A 22371-nucleotide genomic window follows, 5' to 3' on the forward strand; every position below is an offset into this window, starting at 1 on the left:
TTTATTTTTCTCAAGAGATCGTCTTTCTCCCATCTTTGTCTCGCTAGTTGGATTAATTCAGCGGTCAAAGTTTATTTACACAACCAGGAAAAGATATCACATCGCTTAACGCCAGCCTCACAGTAATAAATACCATCATTTTTCATTTATCCTAATTTTTGCGAGGAACGTTAATTTAGTGAAGAGTTTGTTATCTTAGCCCCGAGCAGAAGGGGCCATAATTAAAAGTCGCACGTCGAGAAATGTTAACTTCGCAACATTAGGTTGTTTTAGAAAAAAGCGATCTCTGTTATTTGCTATCCAATTATCCAAGGCATTTCACGGGTGGGCAGCGCTCCTTCCTGCTCGCTGCTCCCTAAGACAATCACAATCACCGATATATCCACAAGAAACAAAAGATAAAAAAGAGAACAAAGAGCGCTGTTTTGGTAAGCTTTATCTCTTTTGTGCAGCATTCATTTTCTACCTTTCGTTCTCTCGTGGTAAACTTCACAGTGGGACACAAGTAAATTTTCAACTTTGTCTAATTGGAAATAGTTTGCAGCGAAAATCCCTTTTCCTCCATTTTTGTGCCGTCAACAATTGAAGCTGTCCTTCGTGCTAAATAACGTAATTAAAGCCAGTTTTTGTCCCTCGATTAGCAGTGTAAACAGAGAGGAAATCAATTGGAATACAAATACAAATGCAAGTGTAGAGAATTTTTCTCTAATTCCATAAACATAATTCCACGTCGCAAGCCATGCAGCTCCAATATTCTGTTCGACTCAACTCCCACGGGTTCGCCCCAGAATTTTAAAAATATGATTGAAAACTGCTTCAGATCGCACGGAAAGCACCCGACAAAGAATAAAAAAACGACTTCTTCGCAGGAGTCTCCTGGATTTTTACGAAATTTTTAAGACAAAAAAAAAAGCACGTAAAAATTGAATCGCTTTGCTATATTGAATTCGGCGCACACACGCTAAAGAAAAGTACATGTTTAAACTTTCGGCTAGGACAATAGTACTTACAATGATCACAATAAAATTTGCCAATTCTCAATTCGGAAATATTTATCTAGCGGTGCAAATCGCCTGTAACCCTAGTTCTTAATGACTCTGCAAATACGACGGTCTATCAGCAGATTGGATCTAATTTGTCAATGTTCTCTCGTAGGTAATGCAATCATCAAGTATCGAAAGCGTTCGCACTTCAAGGCGCACTCATGCACGGAAAATCAGCGTTGAGGATTTTTAAAACTGTGTTTTGCCCTCTTAGTTTTTTACATCTAGAGTACAATAAACGAAGACCTCTAGGCCACTGTTTGAAAAGCTTTTTCTCTTTTCATTTATTGTGCCGTTCAATGAAAACCAATTGACCTCGAATATGCGAAGTTCGCTATGATTATTCGCGAAAGGATCACACAATACTGTTTTCATTATGTAAATCGCTCCAAGCAGTCCATTAAATACAGAAAAGCTGAAAAGTTTGTAAATCTCTTTAAAAAAGCGACAATGACGCACAGAAAGGCAAGGTAAGCCCTTAATGAAACACGTGCAAAGCTAACAATAGCGAATGCCGCAGATGTGGTGAAGGCATTGAACGGAAAACATTATTATATTGAAATAGTTTGAAAAGCGCACCTGCCTGAGCCGTGCAGGTGTCGCGCCACTGTGATTAGAACAATGTTTGAATGAGAGAGCAAACAGAACCGAAAACTTCCAATAACTCAGTGATCATTGCGTTATAATCCGCCGCTAAGTGTTCCCACTTGTGCGATCCTCGTGTAATTCTCAAAATATCGATCTCTGGGCTACAAGCGAAAGTTTCACCGCTCTGGCGCACGTGCTTCAGAGTTATGGCACAAGAATTGCCGCCGAACTTTCCCGCGCATTGATTGGCCGACAACGGAAATATACATAATTCATGCACAAATAATTAACACCTATTGTTTACTTCTTGTATTATTATTGAAATGAAATATTAGCATTGTCCTATTATATCATTATACCCATCAGCCATAATCACGCCTGTGAGGTGTTGTAGCTGTTGAGCCGGTCGACCAGGCAAATAACAGATTGAGGTTGCTCCTTTGAGAACAGTTTGACCGTACTCATCCTCGCGTGAACATCACCTAACTCCGTCCGTCACCGACTGCCAAGACAACAGGGATCAATCCTATTAACAACTTCAACGACATGGGCAAGCAAGAAGAAGGCCACATTAAAAGACCCATGAACGCGTTTATGGTGTGGAGTCGTGGTAAGAGAAAGCAGTATGCTGCGATAAATCCTCGAATGCACAACTCTGAAATCAGCAAGCGACTCGGAGCCGAGTGGAAAATGCTTTCACAAGAGGAAAAAGAACCGTTCGTGGCGGAAGCGAAGCGACTGCAGGCCATCCACATCCAAGAGCACCCCGATTATAAGTACAAGCCGAAGCGACGCAAACCGAAATCACTGCAGAAGAAAGAGCTTGCGGCCCCGATGTTTTCGCCATACAGCGCCCCAATGATGGCGGTCGATAAATTCTCAACGAATCAATTGCCTCAAACAATAGCTCATTCAACGGCTTTGTCCGCGGACCCAATGTATTCCAAAATAAATGGAGCAGCAGCGTTTCATCACTCGGTTTCACCAGGATATCCAGTGATTTATCCAAACGTAACCGCAGTGAACACTCACCATTCGGTGACTCCACCATCGCGTCAGCTATTCGCTAGTTCCTTGGACACGACACATTCATTCCGCGCCGCCGATGTCATGAGCCACAACAGAGCGTTGTACACCAGTCAAGCCTTCCAAACTGCGCTACCTTCCCAAATGCAGCAGAGAATTTCTAGCGTGGACGAAACACGAGGCGCCTCTATCAGTAGTGGAGCGTCTTCCAGTCCGACTGCTTCAAGCAGTGACGCACCGAGCAAGTCGAGTGGTTATACAGTTTCCACTGCTGAACTGAACGGACAACGCGTTTGGCAGCCTCAACAGGATCTGTCCCGACCAGTGGCCTATGTCCCGGTATTGCTTTAAATTTCTTATGTATTTGCCACACCTTTTAATTTAAGGACTAACCCATAAACTGATAGTATATCATTAAAGATTCGATCATACCAGAAACTTACCGCATGAAACTCATTGTCAACATACGTTACCAAGTTAAATCATTCAGTTTCTATAATAATGAACGAAGATCACTTTATCTCGAATGTTTTCGCTAGTTTTTTTTCTTTTGCTTAAGTATAAAGTTTATTAGCGCCGACGAGTACATTAGAAGCATGTGATAATGCGTCTTACAGACGCCTTTTCAGTCCATGTCAGTTGAATTCTGTATTATTTCTAGCAGCAAATTTCCGTTTAGCACAAAGAACGCGGGCTTGTGATAAATACGGATTAATGAGGAACAATTTTGAGTTTACAATGAATAATGACGAAGTCTTGTCAAACGGTACAATAACTCGGTTAATATAGTGTAACAACATATCCCTCGGTATCACAGACATTCAATTTGCTGTAACGGTTTGATGTCTTCTTGATCTGAAACTATTCTAGAGCGATCAAACGAAATCGAAAATGAAGTTCTAATTTTTTTCGTTTTAATATATGCGCATTATCTGGTGCATACGTATGTTGTGAACAAACAAGGGCACAATGCTTCAACTGTTTTATCTCGAAGGAAGTTTAAGAGTTTGGCTCTGATTATAAACTCAATCGGCCGGGCATGTATTTGACACTACGGCATCTTGTTATATAGCGGAACAATACTCTAATCTCGGGATTCAAACCAACATTCTGTTTAGGTCATTGTTATGCAAAGATTGTAATTCACTTAATGCGATAAAACAAGTGGCCACGTCAAAGACGAGAACAAAACAATTTCTAAATATCTAGGTACAACTTTCTTTTTAGTACGATCAATGAAGAGATACCAATGTTTACATAATGTTCATCGCCTCTGTCGCCAGCGTGCAATCCCGCGCTCAAGGTACGAAAGGAGCGAAAGATTACTTGAAATATTTATTTTTTTCACGTTTTTGCATATTTATGGCGCGGTGCGATCAAAAGCTTTCATGTCGCTCGCTGAGGTAGTTTCCATTAAGTTAATTTCGCCCTTAATGGCAAGCTAGAGAGTTTAAGGAAGTTTTTCTACTCTATTACATGAAACAGTCAAAGTAACACGACACTTTCGCATTCAAGTTATCGTCATTTTGTTTTTGACAAATTGTAAATTATGAGATCCAAACCCACATGCCGAACGCATGGTAGACTACGGAAATTTAATTCATGCCTCGGTGGTCGATTTAGTCACATGCCAATTTCGATAAGCAAACTGAGAAGCGAAAGTTCTAGGCTGTCCAATTTGTTCAAACAAACACACGACCGAAAAATGTGAAGGCTGGGATAGGCAACCAACGAAGGCCACACGGCGTGAAAGCATCATCGCTTATTTTACCAAGAGTCTAGTAAATTAGAAATGATTTATTGGATTGCCTAGTCTTTTCCAAATACTCTTTATAAATTAATGAGCTCTTTGAGGTATTGTTGACCGTAGTTCGCCGGAATAGAGACCTCAACTTTGTATATATAATGACCGCGAATATTTACGACTTTAAAATGAATTAGAGTTGTGGAAAAAAAAGTTCACCGGTCGAAAAAGTTATCATAATTCAAACATCAACATTGATAGGAAAAAAAAAAAAAAGACTTCGACAAACCAATTCACTTTCTTTCAAAAATATGTTAAAACTTCGTTTGTAATAGAACATCATCATTGTGGTTATTTTTATGTCTAAGCTACGCGGTACTTAAAAATACTGTAAAATATGTTGCAAAGTTCATTTATAACGAACAAGTTTAAAGTTTCTTTTCTATTCATTTCAGATAACTATGAAGAGTAAAGTCCGTTTTCCAGCCCATTTCAATTTTGCCTAGTTGTATACATTTCGATATTTGAGAATTAATGTATATCTCAGTGTTATTTTTGCCATACGCTTTAAGTTTTCTGCATAGTGATTGCCTGAAAATTAGTCAGACTTCACTTAAGAATAAACATTTTTTTATACAGTAGCGAGCAGCGCCACAAATTGTGGCGTTCAAAACAATCCCTTGAGGAAAATATTTTTCTTTTTGTTACATGGATCGAAATGTATAATACTAAAGTGACTTGCGACACCCTATGTATTAGTAGGTACGAATTTTGTTGAACAAGTATTACAAATTTCAAGTTTGTAAATGAAAATTTTTGTAAAAGTCTTCATTTTTTCTGTTGAATACGTAGCAAATTATTACATATCAGAAATGCGCTGATATTTGAAAAGAAGTATGTAAAATTCTTATCTGTGTAATATAAGAGTAAATAAAAGAGTGAACGTGAAGAATCTTCGCCTTGTATTTGTCATCATGTAAGCACTTGACGCAAAAATCGAAACTGGTGCATACAAAGCTTGAAATTCGATTTAAAATTCAACTTAGCCATAACCGTCTACTCTACATTTGAGTTATCGTAAATGCTTGAATTTTAAATTGTTCGTAAGTTGCACATGAGGTTTAGATAATTAACGAAATTTTGGTTTATACAGTTGTGCAAACTTCGTACCGTCTAAAGCAAATTTTGCCGCGTTCAAGCTTTCTAGATTGAATACAGCACTGAAGTAACAAATGGAACCTTTTTTTAGAAAACAAAAGTGAAATTCAAGTTTTTAAGTATGACTCATTCTGACAATTTTCCCCCTTTCTGCCTTGTTTAGGCTTTTCAGTTTGAATGCAGCACTGACGAGTCAAATGGAAAGTTATTTAATGTTGCTCAAAATAAGTTAATTCCCATTTACTATGCATAACTCTCACTGAAAATTTTTGGAATTGAAATGAATGTCCCCTTTGCTGCCATATCGTTTTAGTGTAAGTGGTAAATGGCAAAAGTTTAACCAGAATCGAGAAAACCGACAAAAAAATGTTTTGTTTATCGAAATGCCCTTAACGCCCAGAGATCATAACAATAAAAGTATTGTTCGCGCTCTAGTGAGAAGAAAGTGTGAAACATTCAACTTTTGTACACTCAACCGACAATATAACTTTTCCCCCTTTTTCACTCACGGTACAAACCTCTAGTCTGAGAGACAAATTAGGCAACAAGCTCATTACTCTGTGATTCGAAGCACTTCTCAAATTAGCGTGCTCAAATACACATTTGTCCTATTAGGAGTTCAATTCCGTCGGCCTAATCTGTAAATTTAATTCTCCTGGCCAGAGAAAGGTAATTTTCCCTGTATCGTCTAGCCCTTTGCGGAAGATATTCCACCGTTGGAGAAACCATTCATGTTTTCAGCGTGGGTGTTAGATAAGATTTTCACCGCACATTTATTTTGACTCATCATACCGTTTATTTCTGACTTACTTAATCACCGGTGTAGTTTATTTGTGCCAAAAAAGGCATAATTTTTAACCACTTTTTGTGAAAGAGGAAGTAATGCAAGACCAAGACTCTCTACACCCGAGAAAGAAATTGTTATTATCTTGCATGTGCCGTCAGCGCCGAGCGCAAAGTTAAAATACTTCCTATGGCACAAACGCACAAGAAACGTGAACTTTGCGGGTCGTAGAGAGCTTACAACAAAAGATAGCTTGACAATACCGGTTACCGCAAAGAAAGGCGTAAACAATAGCTTACAACATGTGAAAACAGTGTATTGTAGTGGGACCATGTTGGGTATCATTGTCATTTTTATTAGCCATGTGGGAGCACACGGTGTGTTTTCAAAGAGTTTTCATTGATGCTGGGAGTTTCGCCTGATAATGACATCCCCTCAAGTTGCGCGATTGTATTCAACCTACTTCATAACTGAGTTCATTCCTTTATTCAACAGAGTTTTCGCGTGTTCTCTTTCAAAGCCACACTATTGATTGTCAGATCACGAAAAAAATGGGGAATTTGACAACAAAAGCACTCCTTTCTTTTGCACCAAAAAAAAATATATTTTTAAAAAAGTAACCAGTTTCACAATACCTTCAAAGACATACCAAAGAGCGACAAATCTCATTACACTTTTTTTGTTTACCTCGATCTTTCATTAAAGGAAATGGGAAACTACTTATATTCGTTTTCCTACGGTTAACAAGGTAAGCAAAAGGTGGATGAACAGAACTTTCTGATATATTCTCCACACATTAAAATCGTTTTATCTCAGTTGAATCTGATGTGAACTGCGTTGCTTGTGATCTTATCAATTCATATACTTCCTTTTAATTAACAAGATGTGGGACTGTTTAATTAGGTGTTAGTACGAGCGTTGGAGGAACAGCAATATTTAGCAGCTTGTTATTGGTTTTGTTAACAACACATTATTAGCACAAAGTATTGCTCCATTGATTTTCGCTTCAAGATTTCCACCGGTAACAATCGCGCCAACGATTCGCTTATCATTTCACCATCCAGTAGCGATAAAATCTTAGCAATTCTTGACGACTTGATAAAATTAAAAATAAGTCAGTTTCATGAAAATTTTTGGTGGTGAATGACAGAGAACGATTTCTTTTGACGGAAGGAAGAGGGCGCGGAGTTTGGTAAACATCGTTTTTGGGCAATCGCACGCGAAGCAATTCTTCGTGCCTTTTGTTAAGTTTTGTCTCACTTTACAAGTGAACAAAGAGTTCTAGATAATTACTTTTGAGAACAACTGCCAGTACAGTTACCAAGTACGAGTTCTTTTGACTCGCAAAGCGGCTGACAATAACATGTTGTTTGATCTTGGAGGAAAACAAAACGCTTTGAATGGGTTTACTTGGAGATACATTACACCTCGCTCGCTTTGACAGTTTTAATAAACGCGAACAATGGAACGCCTTTGGACTAACTTAAGCAAACACACATTGCTCAAAAGGTTATTAAAGCTCGTTTTGCTGTGTCTCAACTCAAATAAAAAGTAGACACTGTTTTCCGTCACGTTGACAAACAAGTCATAGAACACGCACGGAAAGTCATGCACTGCAGGTGGTAAAATATGTCTGCTCAGTTAATCTAGCGATGAACTGATTTGTTTACATATGGAGACCCTGCACTAAAACAGCTCCTGACAAACGAGTACTTTATTAAAAAAAACTCCACCTTTCATACACAATTTCTTTGGTAAAAACCGGCTTCATATACTGTACGAGAAATAGAATGATTTTACATGCTCCTAAGATCGTTTAAATGACTGCGATGTCGCCATTTGTTCCTTAAAACCCGACACAACAACACAATCCATGTTTATTATCTATTAGTTCCCCGTCAAATGACTTTGCTCCCCTTTGACCCACCATCACATCGAAGTAATGCATCGCGTCTAACACATCTAAAATATCAAACGCCCGCACACGAGTGCACTAAGGCGGTGGAAAGGTGGTTACATATATATACGAAGCCGAAAAAGAATCTTAAATGTATTCAAAATTCAATTCTTACAATAAGAGTCCCGTACATGATCGTAGCAGTTCGAGCGTACATGATCGTAGCAGTTCGAGATTACAGTCTTAAATAAGAAATATTTTTCGTTCAATCTGACACCATCCAGATGACTTTTGGAGCTCCAGTTCAATATGATACTACTTCAATTTTATTACATTCAGTGCGAACATTTTTGAAGAATAGAAACTTCGAAATCTCTCCAAAATTATGTTAAAAGCAGTTAAAGAGTGCTAAAAATATAAACGTTGTACTGTATGTTTTGGAATAAATAACATTTTGAGTTCCATTGAATGATTCCAAAGTAGCTGGTCAGCGAAATTCTAGGTTAAATATACAGTGTCCTGTACTTTGTGCTGTTACCCTCTGTCTCCTACTATAATCACGGATCCAGGGGTTTGAAAGGCCCGTGGTGTTCCTGTTTAATCCATATACTGTCTGTAACCGAACCATCATAAGCTTCAATTTGTTCCCAGTACACATGAGTCGAGTTCTCAATCCTCAGTTTACCGTAACCAGCATTGCCTGGGAACCACTCGCGGAAGGCGGACCAGGGACCTGACGAAAGACGACGATTAACACTTGTAATCTATTCCAAGAATCTACGTAGAGACATTTCATTATGTTGCAGAGGGAAGATGAGCGAGGATTATGCGCTGAAATCTACAGTTTTCAAGTGGAACAATCTACGACGTAGCCCCTTAAGGCACCATGTTACTAAAAGATCAATTCATGTTATCTAGAAATATAAAAATGAGGAAAGCCTCGAGAAGCAAGCAGTGGTGATCTGCAAAGAAAGGAATTCACCTTGCAACTTTTTTTTCATTCCACAGTCACGTTAACTCGGACAATTGTATAACATAGAGAAAGTTTTTTTTTGTTTTGATATTGAAGAAGGAGTAGACATCTTCTTAAGATTGATTCACATTAAATGTGTCGATTGTAGTTAACACCGAATCTACAGTTGACCCATAATTCAAACTGAAATTAAGGCTGAGACTGGAGTCCAAAAATGAAATCGCAAACATATTTACAAAGTGTATAAATTGGTTAAAAAACAAACAATCAAAACAAGAATGGCGCCAGTTCTAATATGTTTGAAAAACAGCACGTTGTCCTGCGAGTGGTTCAGCTGATCTGGAATCCATGACGAGACTTTGCTGGTCACAAATGAATGCCACCTATTAATATGAATTTACTCAGGACTTCCTCTATACCTTGCACTTTCCAACAAATCTTGAACAGAAATCACAGTACGATGCAGTTTTGAAGGTAAACGAATGCTAGCACCAGACCCCCACTGCACGGGATTAATTTGTCAATAAATGAAGGTGTGGTGACCAAGTGAACGGTAAGATTACCAAGGTACTTCCTCTGTCCAGCATTTCAAATGCAGACGCCACCGATTCTTTTCTGGAATAAGTTATTCCACACTTATAAAAATCACTTCTCCAGAAACTCTACAGAGGTTGATAACCAGCCAGGCGCATGGTATCTTCAACAAAAGGACGCTCTGTTACTCTTTTTTGGTAGAGCTTTAGCAGATCACGAAATGACGTTCCAGTTACCTTCTGCTGAGTTTATTTCTTGAAAAAAAAAAACTAGAGGCGGAACTCAGCGAATAGTTGATTTCCTCGTCAAGAAAGATTAAATTATTTTTTGACCAAAGATGGACCTCCAACGTCAAAAATCTGCACAAGTGGATATTACGTCTCCATTTTCGTTGCTATACTGGCGTTTTGTTCTGAACGACCACCATTTTAAATGTACTAGTGGTCGTTCGAAGAACCACGAATGCAGAGGGGTTGCGGCTTATCGACGAAAGTTCTTGTCGAATGTAGAATATAGAGGTGGTAATTCTTCTTCGAAGTAAAGTTTTACAAGCAAGATAGTATGCGATAAAGTACTATTCTTTAACTAACGAAATAGCCGCGTCCTAAATTTAACAAACTAGAAAAAAACTCTACCAAACGTATTACCTCTAATTTGTATTAGCTGGATCCACAAAGTTCACAAGGATTTCAGATCTTGACCCTTAGCAGCACAAATAACGAGACGCTCTTGACTAAAGCCTGACACGTTTTTGAAGTGATGCCTTTAATAAATAGAAAGCGGCTTCCCGAGCAGTTTTAATTGCATGAGACTCTTTCTAAATTTTGAAACCGAAGCATATTTTAAGATAGGATAATTATTAGGAAACTGCAGTACAGCTGGTGAAAACGGTTTGAGGTACCAAGGACGCGAATTATTTAGAACAAACCACAACTTTACGACCGCGAAAAGAAGCAGCGGCTTAAGTTCTGGATAGCGAGACTATACTATGAAGATTTAGCACGGCGACCCTCGATTTTCTTGAAGGGCAACAGTGCTACCTATTATATATTAAACCGCCCTTGATTTGGAAATCCACGACCAAGGAAAACACACTCATTTATACCGGCTAATAAAATATTGCATACCTCTAGGTCCTAACATGGGATTCACGCATATTCCATAAGCCTCATTGCAGCCTGCTGCGCCCGATATCAGGTGGACTGGGGCCTTTGGATTGCTGTAGTTGTGGGCTGTTACTGTGTCGTTGAACACTGGCCAGAGGCGTTCGTACGAGTGTTCATGCGCTTCGATGATAATGTCTACACCGTACTGGAAAAACAACGGTTCCAAGCTAAAGAAAAACACAAACACAAAACTGGTTCGAATTCACCATCTAACTGTTCGCTCTCCGTTATCGTAGAAGTATTGTGCATTACATTAACTCAAGCAACGTCAAGCAAGGGAAAATTTTGATCCATAAAATTGTTTTTTGGGACAATTGATACCTTAAAAGTTCACCGATGTCACCATGATCTCTGTGTTTTCCAAGCTTACTTCCCGTTAGATGTTTCCACGCGTATACTTTGCTTACTGTTTCGTTTTTTTCAAAAGGCTTTTTTTTTTGCACGCATGATCTGTACCTTCCATGCTGTAGGATTCTTTGATCACCTCTCTCTAAAGACTTTCACTCCTTCAAACGCTGTTCTGTCGGCAATATCATCGACGCCCATTGTCCTCTGCGCTAACCTTAGCCTTCATTTACGCTTGTTTAGATTAACCTGTTTTAACTTTCCATTATTCTTTTCAAAAGGAACTGGGTCAGGATTTTAACATCTTGAAAAAAAAACTACCCAAAACTATATCGCATTCGAAACCTCCGGGACCTCGTACTAAAATGTTATTTCACATGTCGCAGAGAGAAAAAAAAATGGGGGGAGGGGCGTAACCAACCTGTGTCTAACCACAGAGTGAAGCGTGGTACAATCATCTTTATCAATATTTGAACAGTACATTGGTCTGTGACCAAATGCAATTATCCAAGGACGCTTAGCACGGTTCTCGGGCTGATTCGCCTTTTTAAGGTCGTTGGTTAACCACTCGAGTTGACCCTGAATGGAGCCGTTGGTGAAGTATACTTCAGACGAGTAACTGTGAGGAAAACAAATGGAAATAAAAATTCAAGAGAAAATAAAAATAAAATCCGTTCGAATTCCATCCAATGAATCTGATTTATGGTTTAGAGTTCCCAACTCAGCACAAGTTGCTGTACCTGGTGAGGGAGGGGGGAGGGGGGAGGGGGGAGGGGGGAGGGTGGGAAAAATAAAGATGGGGGACTACCGCATGAAATGAAGGGGGCTGTCCGTAAAACAAGAAGCTGTCATGATGTTTCAGTATTCTGGTGAGGTTGATCAGAGAAGACATTTTCCATGACCTGACAACGACCTCAGTCGTCTTTTCGGCGCTGAATTTTATGACGCAGATAACGCACGAACCACCCCGTGATTTTTCACCTTGACGGGTTCAAAAAGTAATGTAAAATATGAGATAAACATACGCGATGAAGTGAGCTCTGGCGACGTCAAAGCTGTACCACATTCTGTCGATTTCAGTGGGCCACTGAAGTTGCGGCATGGAAAACCTGTATCGGTAATGACTGAAGTTGAAAGGAATCTCTGCAACAAAAGGAAAAAACTCAAATACATCTCATAATAAGTGATATGAACTGCAGAGAAGGCGTGATTTTGGCAAGTGAGAGCTCAGTATTTTCTTGATGAAAACTATAGCTGCCATCTTTGATTTTTAGAGCTTTCATTTTTACAGGGGAGGATGGGAGAGAAAGAAGTTTGTCACAACAGCGTAAGCGACAGTCAAAAGAGGGCAGTCTCATCTTTCCCTACCTTCTCCACCCACCCGTCCACTCCGGCCCGATAAACGATCGCAAGCTTGTAACCGCGCTAACTCGTCCTAATACGACGCTTGCATTACAGGCTATTGGTGACAACGTTCGTTCTCTTCATGAATTTAAATGACTTTCCTAAGCCTCTTTCAATCTACAATTTGAGAAGTTTTCCTACTGAACCAAGAGTAAACTCTTACCGTGATTTCCAACACATGTCATGTAAGGAATCCACGCGGCCATGTCCTGAATTCTGTTCATAAACGCGTCACCATTCTGAGGTAGGTAAAGAATAAGAGAGACTAAGAATTTCCAAGTGAGTATGTCACAAACGAAAAACCGAAGAGAAAAAAATACTGATCTCAGGCTACGAAACTGCCGAGAAAGGCTTGAAACTGAGGCTTCAAGCCACATGAACGGTAGCCAAGGAAAGCTTTGAACTACGACAGACAGTTTTCCGCTGCTCTACACTTTCATGACAGTGATCTTAATCAGTGCGCCTCGATTGGGTATCAATTCATCGATTTGCAACCCGAATCTGGCCCTTTAATTGTTCATTTTATTCCTGTTTATCACAAAACAAGACAAAATCAGCCGAAAAAATCAAGTTAACGATGAAAAAATTCTAGAAAGAGATGAAAAGATTTAAAAGGAAGGGAAAACTAAAAAGAGATCCAAAACAATAACATTTAATTAGAATAATTTAATACCTCAGCGCCTTGGGAGGCACATGGAGTTGGTTTGAAACAGTTTATTAGAAAATCTCCGATCTTAAAGCTGACAATTTCCTATTGCTTGAATTTCACTCGCACCGTGTACTTTTAGGGTGCTTATGGGCATTACATCGAGCGAATAGAAAAAGCTGCATCATTACTTACAAGTCCTCCATCAGTTTGAAGGTCGTAGGCGAAGTCCCCAACATGCAATGCAGCCGTGTTGTGTCCGGACCTAGCTTCCATAATAAGCCGTTTGAGACTGGGAGCTCCTCCAATTCGACCCATGTCTCCATAAACCAAGAACTGCGGCGACCAATCCTGCAAAGGACAAAAAATTGTGAAAACAAATTTCTTTCATCATCGTTGTCTGGTACCAACCTGATCAGACTAAGTTCCCTTCGCAGATTAGATTGATAAAATTATCATCACCTTTAACTATTTTTAAATATGTGTAGGGTGTAGTCTCAAATGGCTCCGGTTTCGCTAAACTATACGCCACTTTCTAAGCTGAATTTCTTACGTTATTTCGACTAAGACCCAATTTCCCTCCCTCAGGGGAGGAGGGAGGGGGGGCTTTGATTGTACCACATTCACTCCAAGAGCCTTACAAAAATTGCGAAGCTATTAATTGACAACTTTTACTGAATTGCTAAGTTTGTCAAGAAGAGGTACAAAGATTCTCGATTTAGGCGAGACTGAGTTAAGGCCGAAGAGCAAGAAATGTTTAATTACAGTGAAGTGCCGGCTATTTTCCAATATATATCTGCGAGTTAAAAGCTGCTTTGTTATTATTACAAACGGAACTGAATTTTAATCTTCCAAACAGAACTGCATAAAAATTTTCGGAAATTCGGTTAAACTATGAATAGATTGTAACGAATTTCCCAGAAAAGTGCCTCGAAAAATTGCTGCCGATCCTTGCACTGGACACGACCTGGAAACGTGAAAGCACAACACTGAAATGATGGTAATCAAATGGCGCGATCTGTTCAGGTGTAGAGGACAAATCTGTCTTGAGGTGTTCGTGGGAACTGAAATACGAGCACTTATCATTCAGAACTTAAGGTCTGACTGGGGAAAGTGTACTCGCATTGAAAGATTGCATCATACAAAGAACATATTTGCACAAACGTTTCTTACTTCGTTAATCAGCTATTGATACGTGAGGATTGTTTATCGTTAATCTCGGGTTGAATGTGAACATGTCAACATACATTACTTTCCAGGGGTCGCGCGAAACTCCCAACAGACGCCGAGCTGTCTTTTAATCGTCTACGTCTGTTCCCAGGGGAAAAGAAGCCTTAGCAAGGGTTTTCAAAATCAACAGAGACTGCTTTCGCAAAAATTACCAACTACGTACAGCAGCTACAAACAAGATAGTTACAAATAGCTTTTCTAGTCTACCTATAAACTTCCTAAAACAATATCATATAATTATCATTAGTTTCGGGAACGTTATAAACCAAAAATTTTCGCCAATCTATAAAAAAAGTAAAAATCAGTTGACGCATAGTTAGATCTGTCTACCGGAGAAATGGTTAGAACTAAGACTAAATTTTCTATTTGAAAGGCATGAAACAAATAGCAAATAACAAAGTCAACAAGTGTTTGTTGGAAGACAGTTCTGCGGTTCAAATTAGGTAAACAATCATACTTGTCTGAAAGAAATATTCAGCATTACGTCGAAACTTTATCATAAAAATGTCTAATGGAATCGCACAATTGAATATAATCTCGCATTCTGATTGGTCAACGAAGCGAAGGAATTCAGTAGAATTAGCGTAGAATTCAGATGTTGAAATGGAGGCTAAGTGATATTGATTCGCATCTACGTAATCATAACAACTATTGTCATATTCTAACAAAGTTATCTACAATGTCATTTTAAAGTGTTTTCAAAACCATCGTCACCTTTTGAAGAGCTAAAAACAAACAAAAGCGTTTTTTAAAGTGAGCCAGAGGCTCTTCCCTGTTTTAAAATGAACTAAAATTCTTGGAGAGGCATGAAAAACCCTCTTTCGCTCGCGAAAACGAGAATGGCAAGCAAAAGTTCAACTAAACAAGACGAAGAATCGACAACGGAAGAAGTGTCTGGGTCGATTGTCATATACACAGAAGAAGAAATAAATACTTTTAATCGCGATGTCAACTTTCAGTGCTTTCGCTTGAACACTTCATTTCTTTCAGTATTGCCACCAAAGAGGTAAAAGGTGTAAATTATTTTCCTTCTCGAGCAAATGATTTGGAAATTTGAAAAAAGATGTTAGAGATAAACAGCTTTTAAATTCAGTGAAATACCACCATCATCCTCAAAATAGTGTGAAGCTTGTTTAAAAGTTTGACAACAAATGTAAAAACAAGCACAAGGTACAAACAAATTTGTCGAAGATTCCAACGTGTATGACTGACCTTGCTTCCTATTCGCTAACGCAGTGACAGTTCTGACAATTGACTTTGAAATGGCTTTCTGGGGCGCGCGCTCAGGATAAAAACAAACAATATTATTACTGTTTTCTTTTTTTCTCATTTTTATTCAATTATGCGATTCAAGGAAAATCCATTACCTAACTCGTGAATTCCGCGTTAAATTGCACATGAAAACCGATATCATCGCTTAGCGATTCGTATCGGTTTTCGCGTGCAATTTAATACGAAATTCCCTCGTCAGGTAATGAATTTTCTTATATGATTGACAAAAAAACGGTGCACATATCATAAATACGGTGTAGTAAAAATTTCCTGTTTCGCGGAAACCACAATTTCATAAAGAAAGCTAACAGTTCCTTTGCAGCCCACAAGAACGACAAACAGTGAAGGAAACAAGTGAGGGCAAGTATGAGAAGAAAAAAGTTTTTAAAACGCCTTCAAAGTTTCGGCACTCGGTGTTTCTGATTTCCCGCAAATGACGCCAAAACGGCGGCGGCTTCCAAAGACGTACTGAGACTGAAGGAGTTGCTTTCCGTTCTCGGGGAAAGATTGCGGTACTTCAAAATAGCGCTGTTGTCCGAAAAGGCCAAGTTAGGGCTTGTTAGAGGTTCGATCACAGAGTGAGAGGCTGTCCGCTCTGATGTCTGCCAGTTGTTGTAATGAAAGCCGCCCAGGTAAACATCCCCTACAGTCCATTGAGGCTGGTAAGGTGTAGACAAGTAAGCACTACAGTTGAGTGGATGTTGTCCAACGACCCCGAACTGAGAATGCAAAATGTTGGACACACTCTGAATCAATCCTCCATTTCCGTTTTTCGTTGTCTTTTCAAGTCCGTTGACGGTGCTGTATTCTTCGGTGAAAGGCGATCCAGTTTTAACAACCGCAGGAAAGAAACTCACTGCAAATTTGATCAAACAGCTTCGTTAAAAAAAAAATGGTTCATTTGGAAAACCATTTGATAGCCATTAAAGAAAACTTTTAATAACAGAGAAAGAAACTTTCCTTAAGCGTATAAAACCATTAACAAAATGCGTTTCTGATATTTTTTCTGAGTTTCAAATAAACAATTTTAAAAAAAGAACAAGTTGGAAGTTGCAACAACTTCACTAGCACGTCCGAAAGAATGTTGTTTATTTAAATGGTCAGCTTAAATCCAAGAAGACAAAGCCAAAAGCGCTAGACTCTCTAACTGTTTTAACTGTAGACATGAAGATACATAAAGATAATGCTTGATTTACACCAAAGGAAAAATGACATTCGGTGAAATGAAAAACAACACATAAAAATTGTTCTGTTACCTCGAGTGGGCTCCACGGCGGGTGAAATGCACTGATTATTCCTTCTTCCGATATCTTTCATTTGCTTTCGCCGAAGACGAACTTGCTTTTTCATAGTGACTCGTTTTTGACGTCCGTTTACACACAGCTCACAGTGGCAACTCAAAAACGGACAACCAAGGCGTTTGTGACCCTTGAATTTCGATCGGACTCCATGATTGATGCAGAGCGTACACGAAGGATTGCGCTCTTTTCTGTCGTGTGTCTGTTTTTTTCTAGAAGTCTCGCTCATTTGTCCTGACAGTATTTTGTTAAAAAGTTGTCTACCAGAAGAGTTTCGTTCTTTGGAGACGACGCCCTAGATGCCTCGATCATCGCCGAGCAAATTGAGCGAAATTTGTTGCCAAGGTGGCGACGAAGTCACTGACAAGCACATGTCAGTAAAATAAAAACTCTCGCTCGTGATTGGGTAAGGTGTTACTTGCGTGCTCGTGAAATTGACAGAGAGATACCATTCGCCTCAAAACAAAACTTAGGTCACTTTGTTGTTGCTGGTACAGCGCACACGAAAGTTTCTTCTTTACTAATTATAATAATGGTGATAGGATTGAGTGGAGTTCAATTCGGTCTGTAATCATACGAGTGATTAACAAAATCGGACGACCGCGAAGCGAAAAAAAAATACATTTAGGACAAACATCTCCAGTAGGAACAATGTCTAAAGCAAAAAATTTGGAAATTTCCCAGTTTTTTTTTTCAGGGTAAGTAATTGTTGCTATGGTCATTGTGATTAATTCTGTGAGTGGTGGATTTAGCTGAGTGGACTTAGTATGATTGGCTGCTTTGACTGTCCGATTACACTGTTCAATAACAGCTGTTCAAAGTGATTAGTGATATTCAAAGCAGCTGATGCGCCAAACACAGTTGAGGAAATTGTAATGGTTATGATTAAACAAGTAATGCAATCTTACTAAGTACAACACGAAAAAATGAGTAAACCAACAAAAAAATTCAAGATAATAATAATAAAAAATATGTGTTTAGGAATGATTCTAGAGTTTACTAGTGGTGAGAAATGAAAAGTTAACCAAAGCTTCGGCAATTCATTACGTTCCATTCTCTGCAGCAAGTATTGAAAGCGGGTTGGTTCCAAATGTTCTGTGCTAATTCTCAATTTTTTGTTAGTGATGGCTGAAGAAGAGTGCCTCAACTATCACTTAGATACAAACAATGGAAATGTTTACTGCAAATGAGACTCAATGTTTTTAAAATCCTCATGGAGAAGCTTTTTGACTATCATAGTTGTTGACTGATAAAGGTTACATAAATAAATAATAATAATAATTAATAGTAATACATAATAAAATGGTCTGATGGGAAGGGAAGGAAAAAAGGTTTCATACAAAGCAGCAGCAACTCTTGACACTTATCAAAATGATGTTTACAAATTTTCTTTTCAAGCCTGTAGATATCAAAAGTCAAGTATTCTTCCTATGTAACAAATCAAATAAGAGAATGATCAATTCAAAATTACAACTGCCTAATTTAAGGCTGTTTTAATGCCAAACAAAAGGAAATTGTTCCAAACATTAATTACAAGGTAATAAGCCATTTGTCATACTATTTTGTAGCAGCCATAACTTGGTTATACCTGTTCCAACTGTTCAGGCAACAATGGCAGATAGAGGGATTTCAGAAGCTACATGTATACGGATGAGTGCCAGACTAACACATCTACCCTCTCTTCCACTTTTCATAGACTCTGGAAAAATTTATGCCACAAGGATACAAGGCAGAAATACATTTTCAGTGGGGCACATTGTTAAATGGTTGGACATGCCACATAAAATATCTAAAAATGTACTAATCACCAATCAAACTATTTTGTTGCATCCAATTTTTTTCCTGTACGTTCTTAATAAAATGTCTTTTATCCTTAACAGAAATGACAAAATCACACAAAACATTTTGTTTGGTAAGTGTTTTAGAGAAAGGACAAAATCTCATTCCAAACACATGTGAATCAAGTCAATTACTTGCATGGCATTCAGATTTCTTGAAAGACAATTCAAATAGGATAAAGTTTTATTTAGTTGTCTTTGTTTACTTATTTTCATAAATCCTCTCTTGAGTAACCAAGACAGAATTTCTCCTTACAATATCAATACTGATAAGCAATGAGAATAAAGAAAAACATCAATAAGGAGATTAAAAGTTGATTGAATACCAAATTCTCCACCATAACATCATAAGAATTGAATGGCATTCAGTAAGGAGAATTACTAATGAGATCTTGAGAGTGAGGGGGCTCAAGAGATATTTAGCACCTTACCTCATCATCTCTTTTAGCTGTGAATTCAAACCCATCACTAATGTTACTACCACTTTGTACACGGTACGAGTATTTCATCCCAGGAATTAAACCCTGAAAGAGTGAAAAAATATCAACATTAGATGTAAGAAAATAATCATGATCAACACATAAATTCCACACAACAATTCCAATACAACATCCAGCAAACATGTGAGGAGACTTGACAAAACATAAACTTAGGAAGTTCAAAAATAAGTTCCATAATTGTAATTTACTGAAATAAGAAATATTTGTAAAATTACAACATTGGTCTTACTTGAGAAGATTTTTCTACTCTGCTGAGTAAAATGCCAAAACTGTTAGTCAACCAAGTAAGGTTGCGCTAGTGGTTATATTACTATAAGTAAGTATAAATGTTTTGACACATTGAAAGCTGGAGTACACCAGAAAGTAAGTACAAGATGGCTAATATTCATGTTCTCCAATGATAGGATATCATGGCTTTGTATCCCATTGAACAGTTTGCTCAACCACTGTGCTAATCCTTTTATTCAATCAGAGGCAGTTTATTATATTCTGTTTAGAAAAGATAAGTAAATGAAGCCTGCATTTGGTTGGTAGCTTGAAGAGAGGTAATAGTGGAAAATCTAACTTAAAACCTGTAGACAAAAATTGGCTTGCTATCTACCTTTTTCATACATCTGGGTCAATTAGCTCCCCATTCAAGTATTGACATAATTTGTGTAAAAACATCAACATTGTCAGACAAAATAAAACTGATCTCCATTCATGTTAACCATTTAACTCCCAGAAGTTATCAACATGAAACTTCTCCCTATAATATCCATACACTATTCAGCAAACAGGTAATGAGAATAATCCAACTTATCATGTAGAAGCTGCCATCTTGATCTAGCACTAAGGTCTCATAACTAAGTTACAAGGAGATGTGTAACAGCTAGAGGGGAGAATTAACAATTAGATCTTGGGAGTTAAAGGGTTATATCAATAATGCTTTACTAGTAAGCACTGTCAGTTACTGCTGTTATTGTTATTGTTTAGCTCAATTTTTTCAAAATTTGCCCCACTAAAGTACTACAACACCATTAATGTTTTTGTTGACTGGAAATTTGGGGAACAATTGAAAACAGATTTTATTAAAAAGTAAATACAGTCCTTTAAAAATATTCAAGGTGCAACCCATACCTTACCTAAAATGATACTTTTTCTGATGTAGGATTAACCTGGAGTTTTAGTCAACGCAACCATTACTCTACACAACCATTAAGTAAGGAAGGCTCTGAGTATTTCGGTTTTATAAAACGAGTTGATAATGAAACTTAGCCTCCGTAAAGAGTTTCTTAGCTGAGAAACTCTTTACGGTGGTCAATTTACATTATTCACTCGGTTGTTAAAACCAAACTTTGTTACACAGATCAAACACAATTTCTTCAGAAAGTTACCCCCTTTTTTCATTTGACTACTTGTTATATTGACATTGGCAATAAATCTTCTTAAAACTGAGAAGAAGATTACCAATGCGTAGCCAGCACCAGCCTGATAAATTCGCCAAATTCAAGAACGAGTTACACAATGTGCTTTGCGGCCTTCTAAATGTATACTAATACATATTGAATCTGGTCAGAACCAATTGCCAAAAAGAGAATGTTTCAAACTGCTGTTTCAAAGAAGCTGCATATTACCTTTACTAAAACGGTTTAAATCACGTGTTGGTAACTTTATCACCAATCACTTATTTACTTCATGCAATTACATAAAGCACCACACGCGATGGAAAGTGTAGACTATCGCTTGATGAATCGTCATCAACTGGTCCATTTCCTGTTGAGGCCAGTCTTAACGAAATAAACTAACTGACTGCAAAAGACCTTCAGACAGAGCTAGTACAATACTTTGTGTCTAAAAACAGTTACCATCATAGGCTATTGAAAACCGCTTCAAAACTGAAAACTTTGAAATTACGCTCGATCGATTGGGAATTAAGTCACCATTGTTTTAAAACACTTCTGTGGCTCTTACCTGAAGAACAACGCGATGAATGTATTTCAGTCCATCCGGATTTCCTTCAGTAAATAAAACAAATTTTCCCCTGCCTTCAAGAGAATAATTCTTCGGCGCTAAGCCATAGAGGACGACCGAACTGGCAAACTCCGATGAATTCGAGGTCGACCACATTATTGTCATTTCACTCGGAATATTTCCGAAGGAAATGTGAATTTGTTCGGGCCCATGAGGAGAATCATACGGTGCTAAATCAGACATAAAAAGGTGTTTCACTGCTTGATGTGATGATGCTAAATTCAGAAACGAACAGAGAGTGAGGAGGAAATAAATTCCTTCCATTTTCTCAACAGCTCAAAAAGCACACAGCGTAAATAAACCGGCTCACTCGAGATCAGGTGACTCAATAATTTGCGTGACAAAAGCTACATAACGCAAGCTTTCCGTGATGCTAGTTTGGTCTCGACGAAAGAAACATCAACCTCGAATTCTCTCTTGTCACGACATAACGTATTTTAAACTGTGATTTCCAATTTTTTTGTGAGAGCTGGCGGAAGGGGAATATTTTTAGACTTATTTGAAAGTGTTGAGCTGAGATATGAAGGTCAACGATATCAAAGGGACTTATTAGTACGTTCCTCCTTCAGGACGATGTAATAAATCAGGAGCTTATAAACCGTTTATAATCTATTAGTTCAAAGATTCCCCTTCGACTTATAATTATTTCTTATCTTCAAATGAGGATTGAATACTTTGTCTCTTTTTTCATGTCGCAATATTGAAAAGAAAAAATATATGAAGGAGTGTAGGTGGCTCTTAGTTCCAATTTCGAACACATCTCAGTTTGGTCATTAAATAAACTTGGTGTTTGGAGATAGCTGGGAATTGAAGGAAACCTCCTCTTGTTGCAATAGAAAACAAACAAAAAAGATAAAATAAAGAGTGGGGGTGGCGCCAAGATCCTATTCAGAGCAGATTTCGGTTTGGTCA

The 22371-nt window shown here is 38.2% G+C and overlaps 3 protein-coding genes across 3 annotated transcripts; 1 reads left to right on the forward strand and 2 right to left on the reverse strand.

The window, feature by feature from the left end:
* The first annotated feature begins 1988 nt into the window (after positions 1-1988).
* Positions 1989-5345, forward strand: LOC131798971 (transcription factor Sox-14). The gene is made up of 2 exons (XM_059116632.2): positions 1989-2996; positions 4857-5345. The coding sequence occupies exons 1-2, from the start codon at positions 2178-2180 to the stop codon at positions 4905-4907; spliced, it is 870 nt and encodes a 289-aa protein (XP_058972615.1). The 5' UTR covers positions 1989-2177; the 3' UTR covers positions 4908-5345.
* A 2694-nt stretch (positions 5346-8039) lies between these two features.
* LOC131798970 (acid phosphatase type 7-like) lies at positions 8040-21770 on the reverse strand. The gene is made up of 8 exons (XM_059116631.2): positions 21400-21770; positions 19378-19470; positions 13504-13659; positions 12826-12901; positions 12284-12401; positions 11680-11877; positions 10875-11080; positions 8040-8973 (listed from the first exon to the last, which is right to left on the reverse strand). The coding sequence occupies exons 1-8, from the start codon at positions 21721-21723 to the stop codon at positions 8798-8800; spliced, it is 1347 nt and encodes a 448-aa protein (XP_058972614.2). The 5' UTR covers positions 21724-21770; the 3' UTR covers positions 8040-8797.
* On the reverse strand, positions 15898-17542 carry LOC136279892 (doublesex- and mab-3-related transcription factor 1-like). Its single transcript, XM_066164326.1, has 2 exons — positions 17067-17542; positions 15898-16666 (listed from the first exon to the last, which is right to left on the reverse strand). Exons 1-2 carry the CDS (start codon positions 17335-17337, stop codon positions 16206-16208), a joined length of 732 nt encoding a protein of 243 aa, XP_066020423.1. The 5' UTR covers positions 17338-17542; the 3' UTR covers positions 15898-16205.
* Positions 21771-22371: the final 601 nt, after the last annotated feature.

The sequence above is a fragment of the Pocillopora verrucosa genome, chromosome 3, assembly GCF_036669915.1.
Source record: "Pocillopora verrucosa isolate sample1 chromosome 3, ASM3666991v2, whole genome shotgun sequence".
Lineage (NCBI taxonomy): Eukaryota > Metazoa > Cnidaria > Anthozoa > Scleractinia > Pocilloporidae > Pocillopora > Pocillopora verrucosa.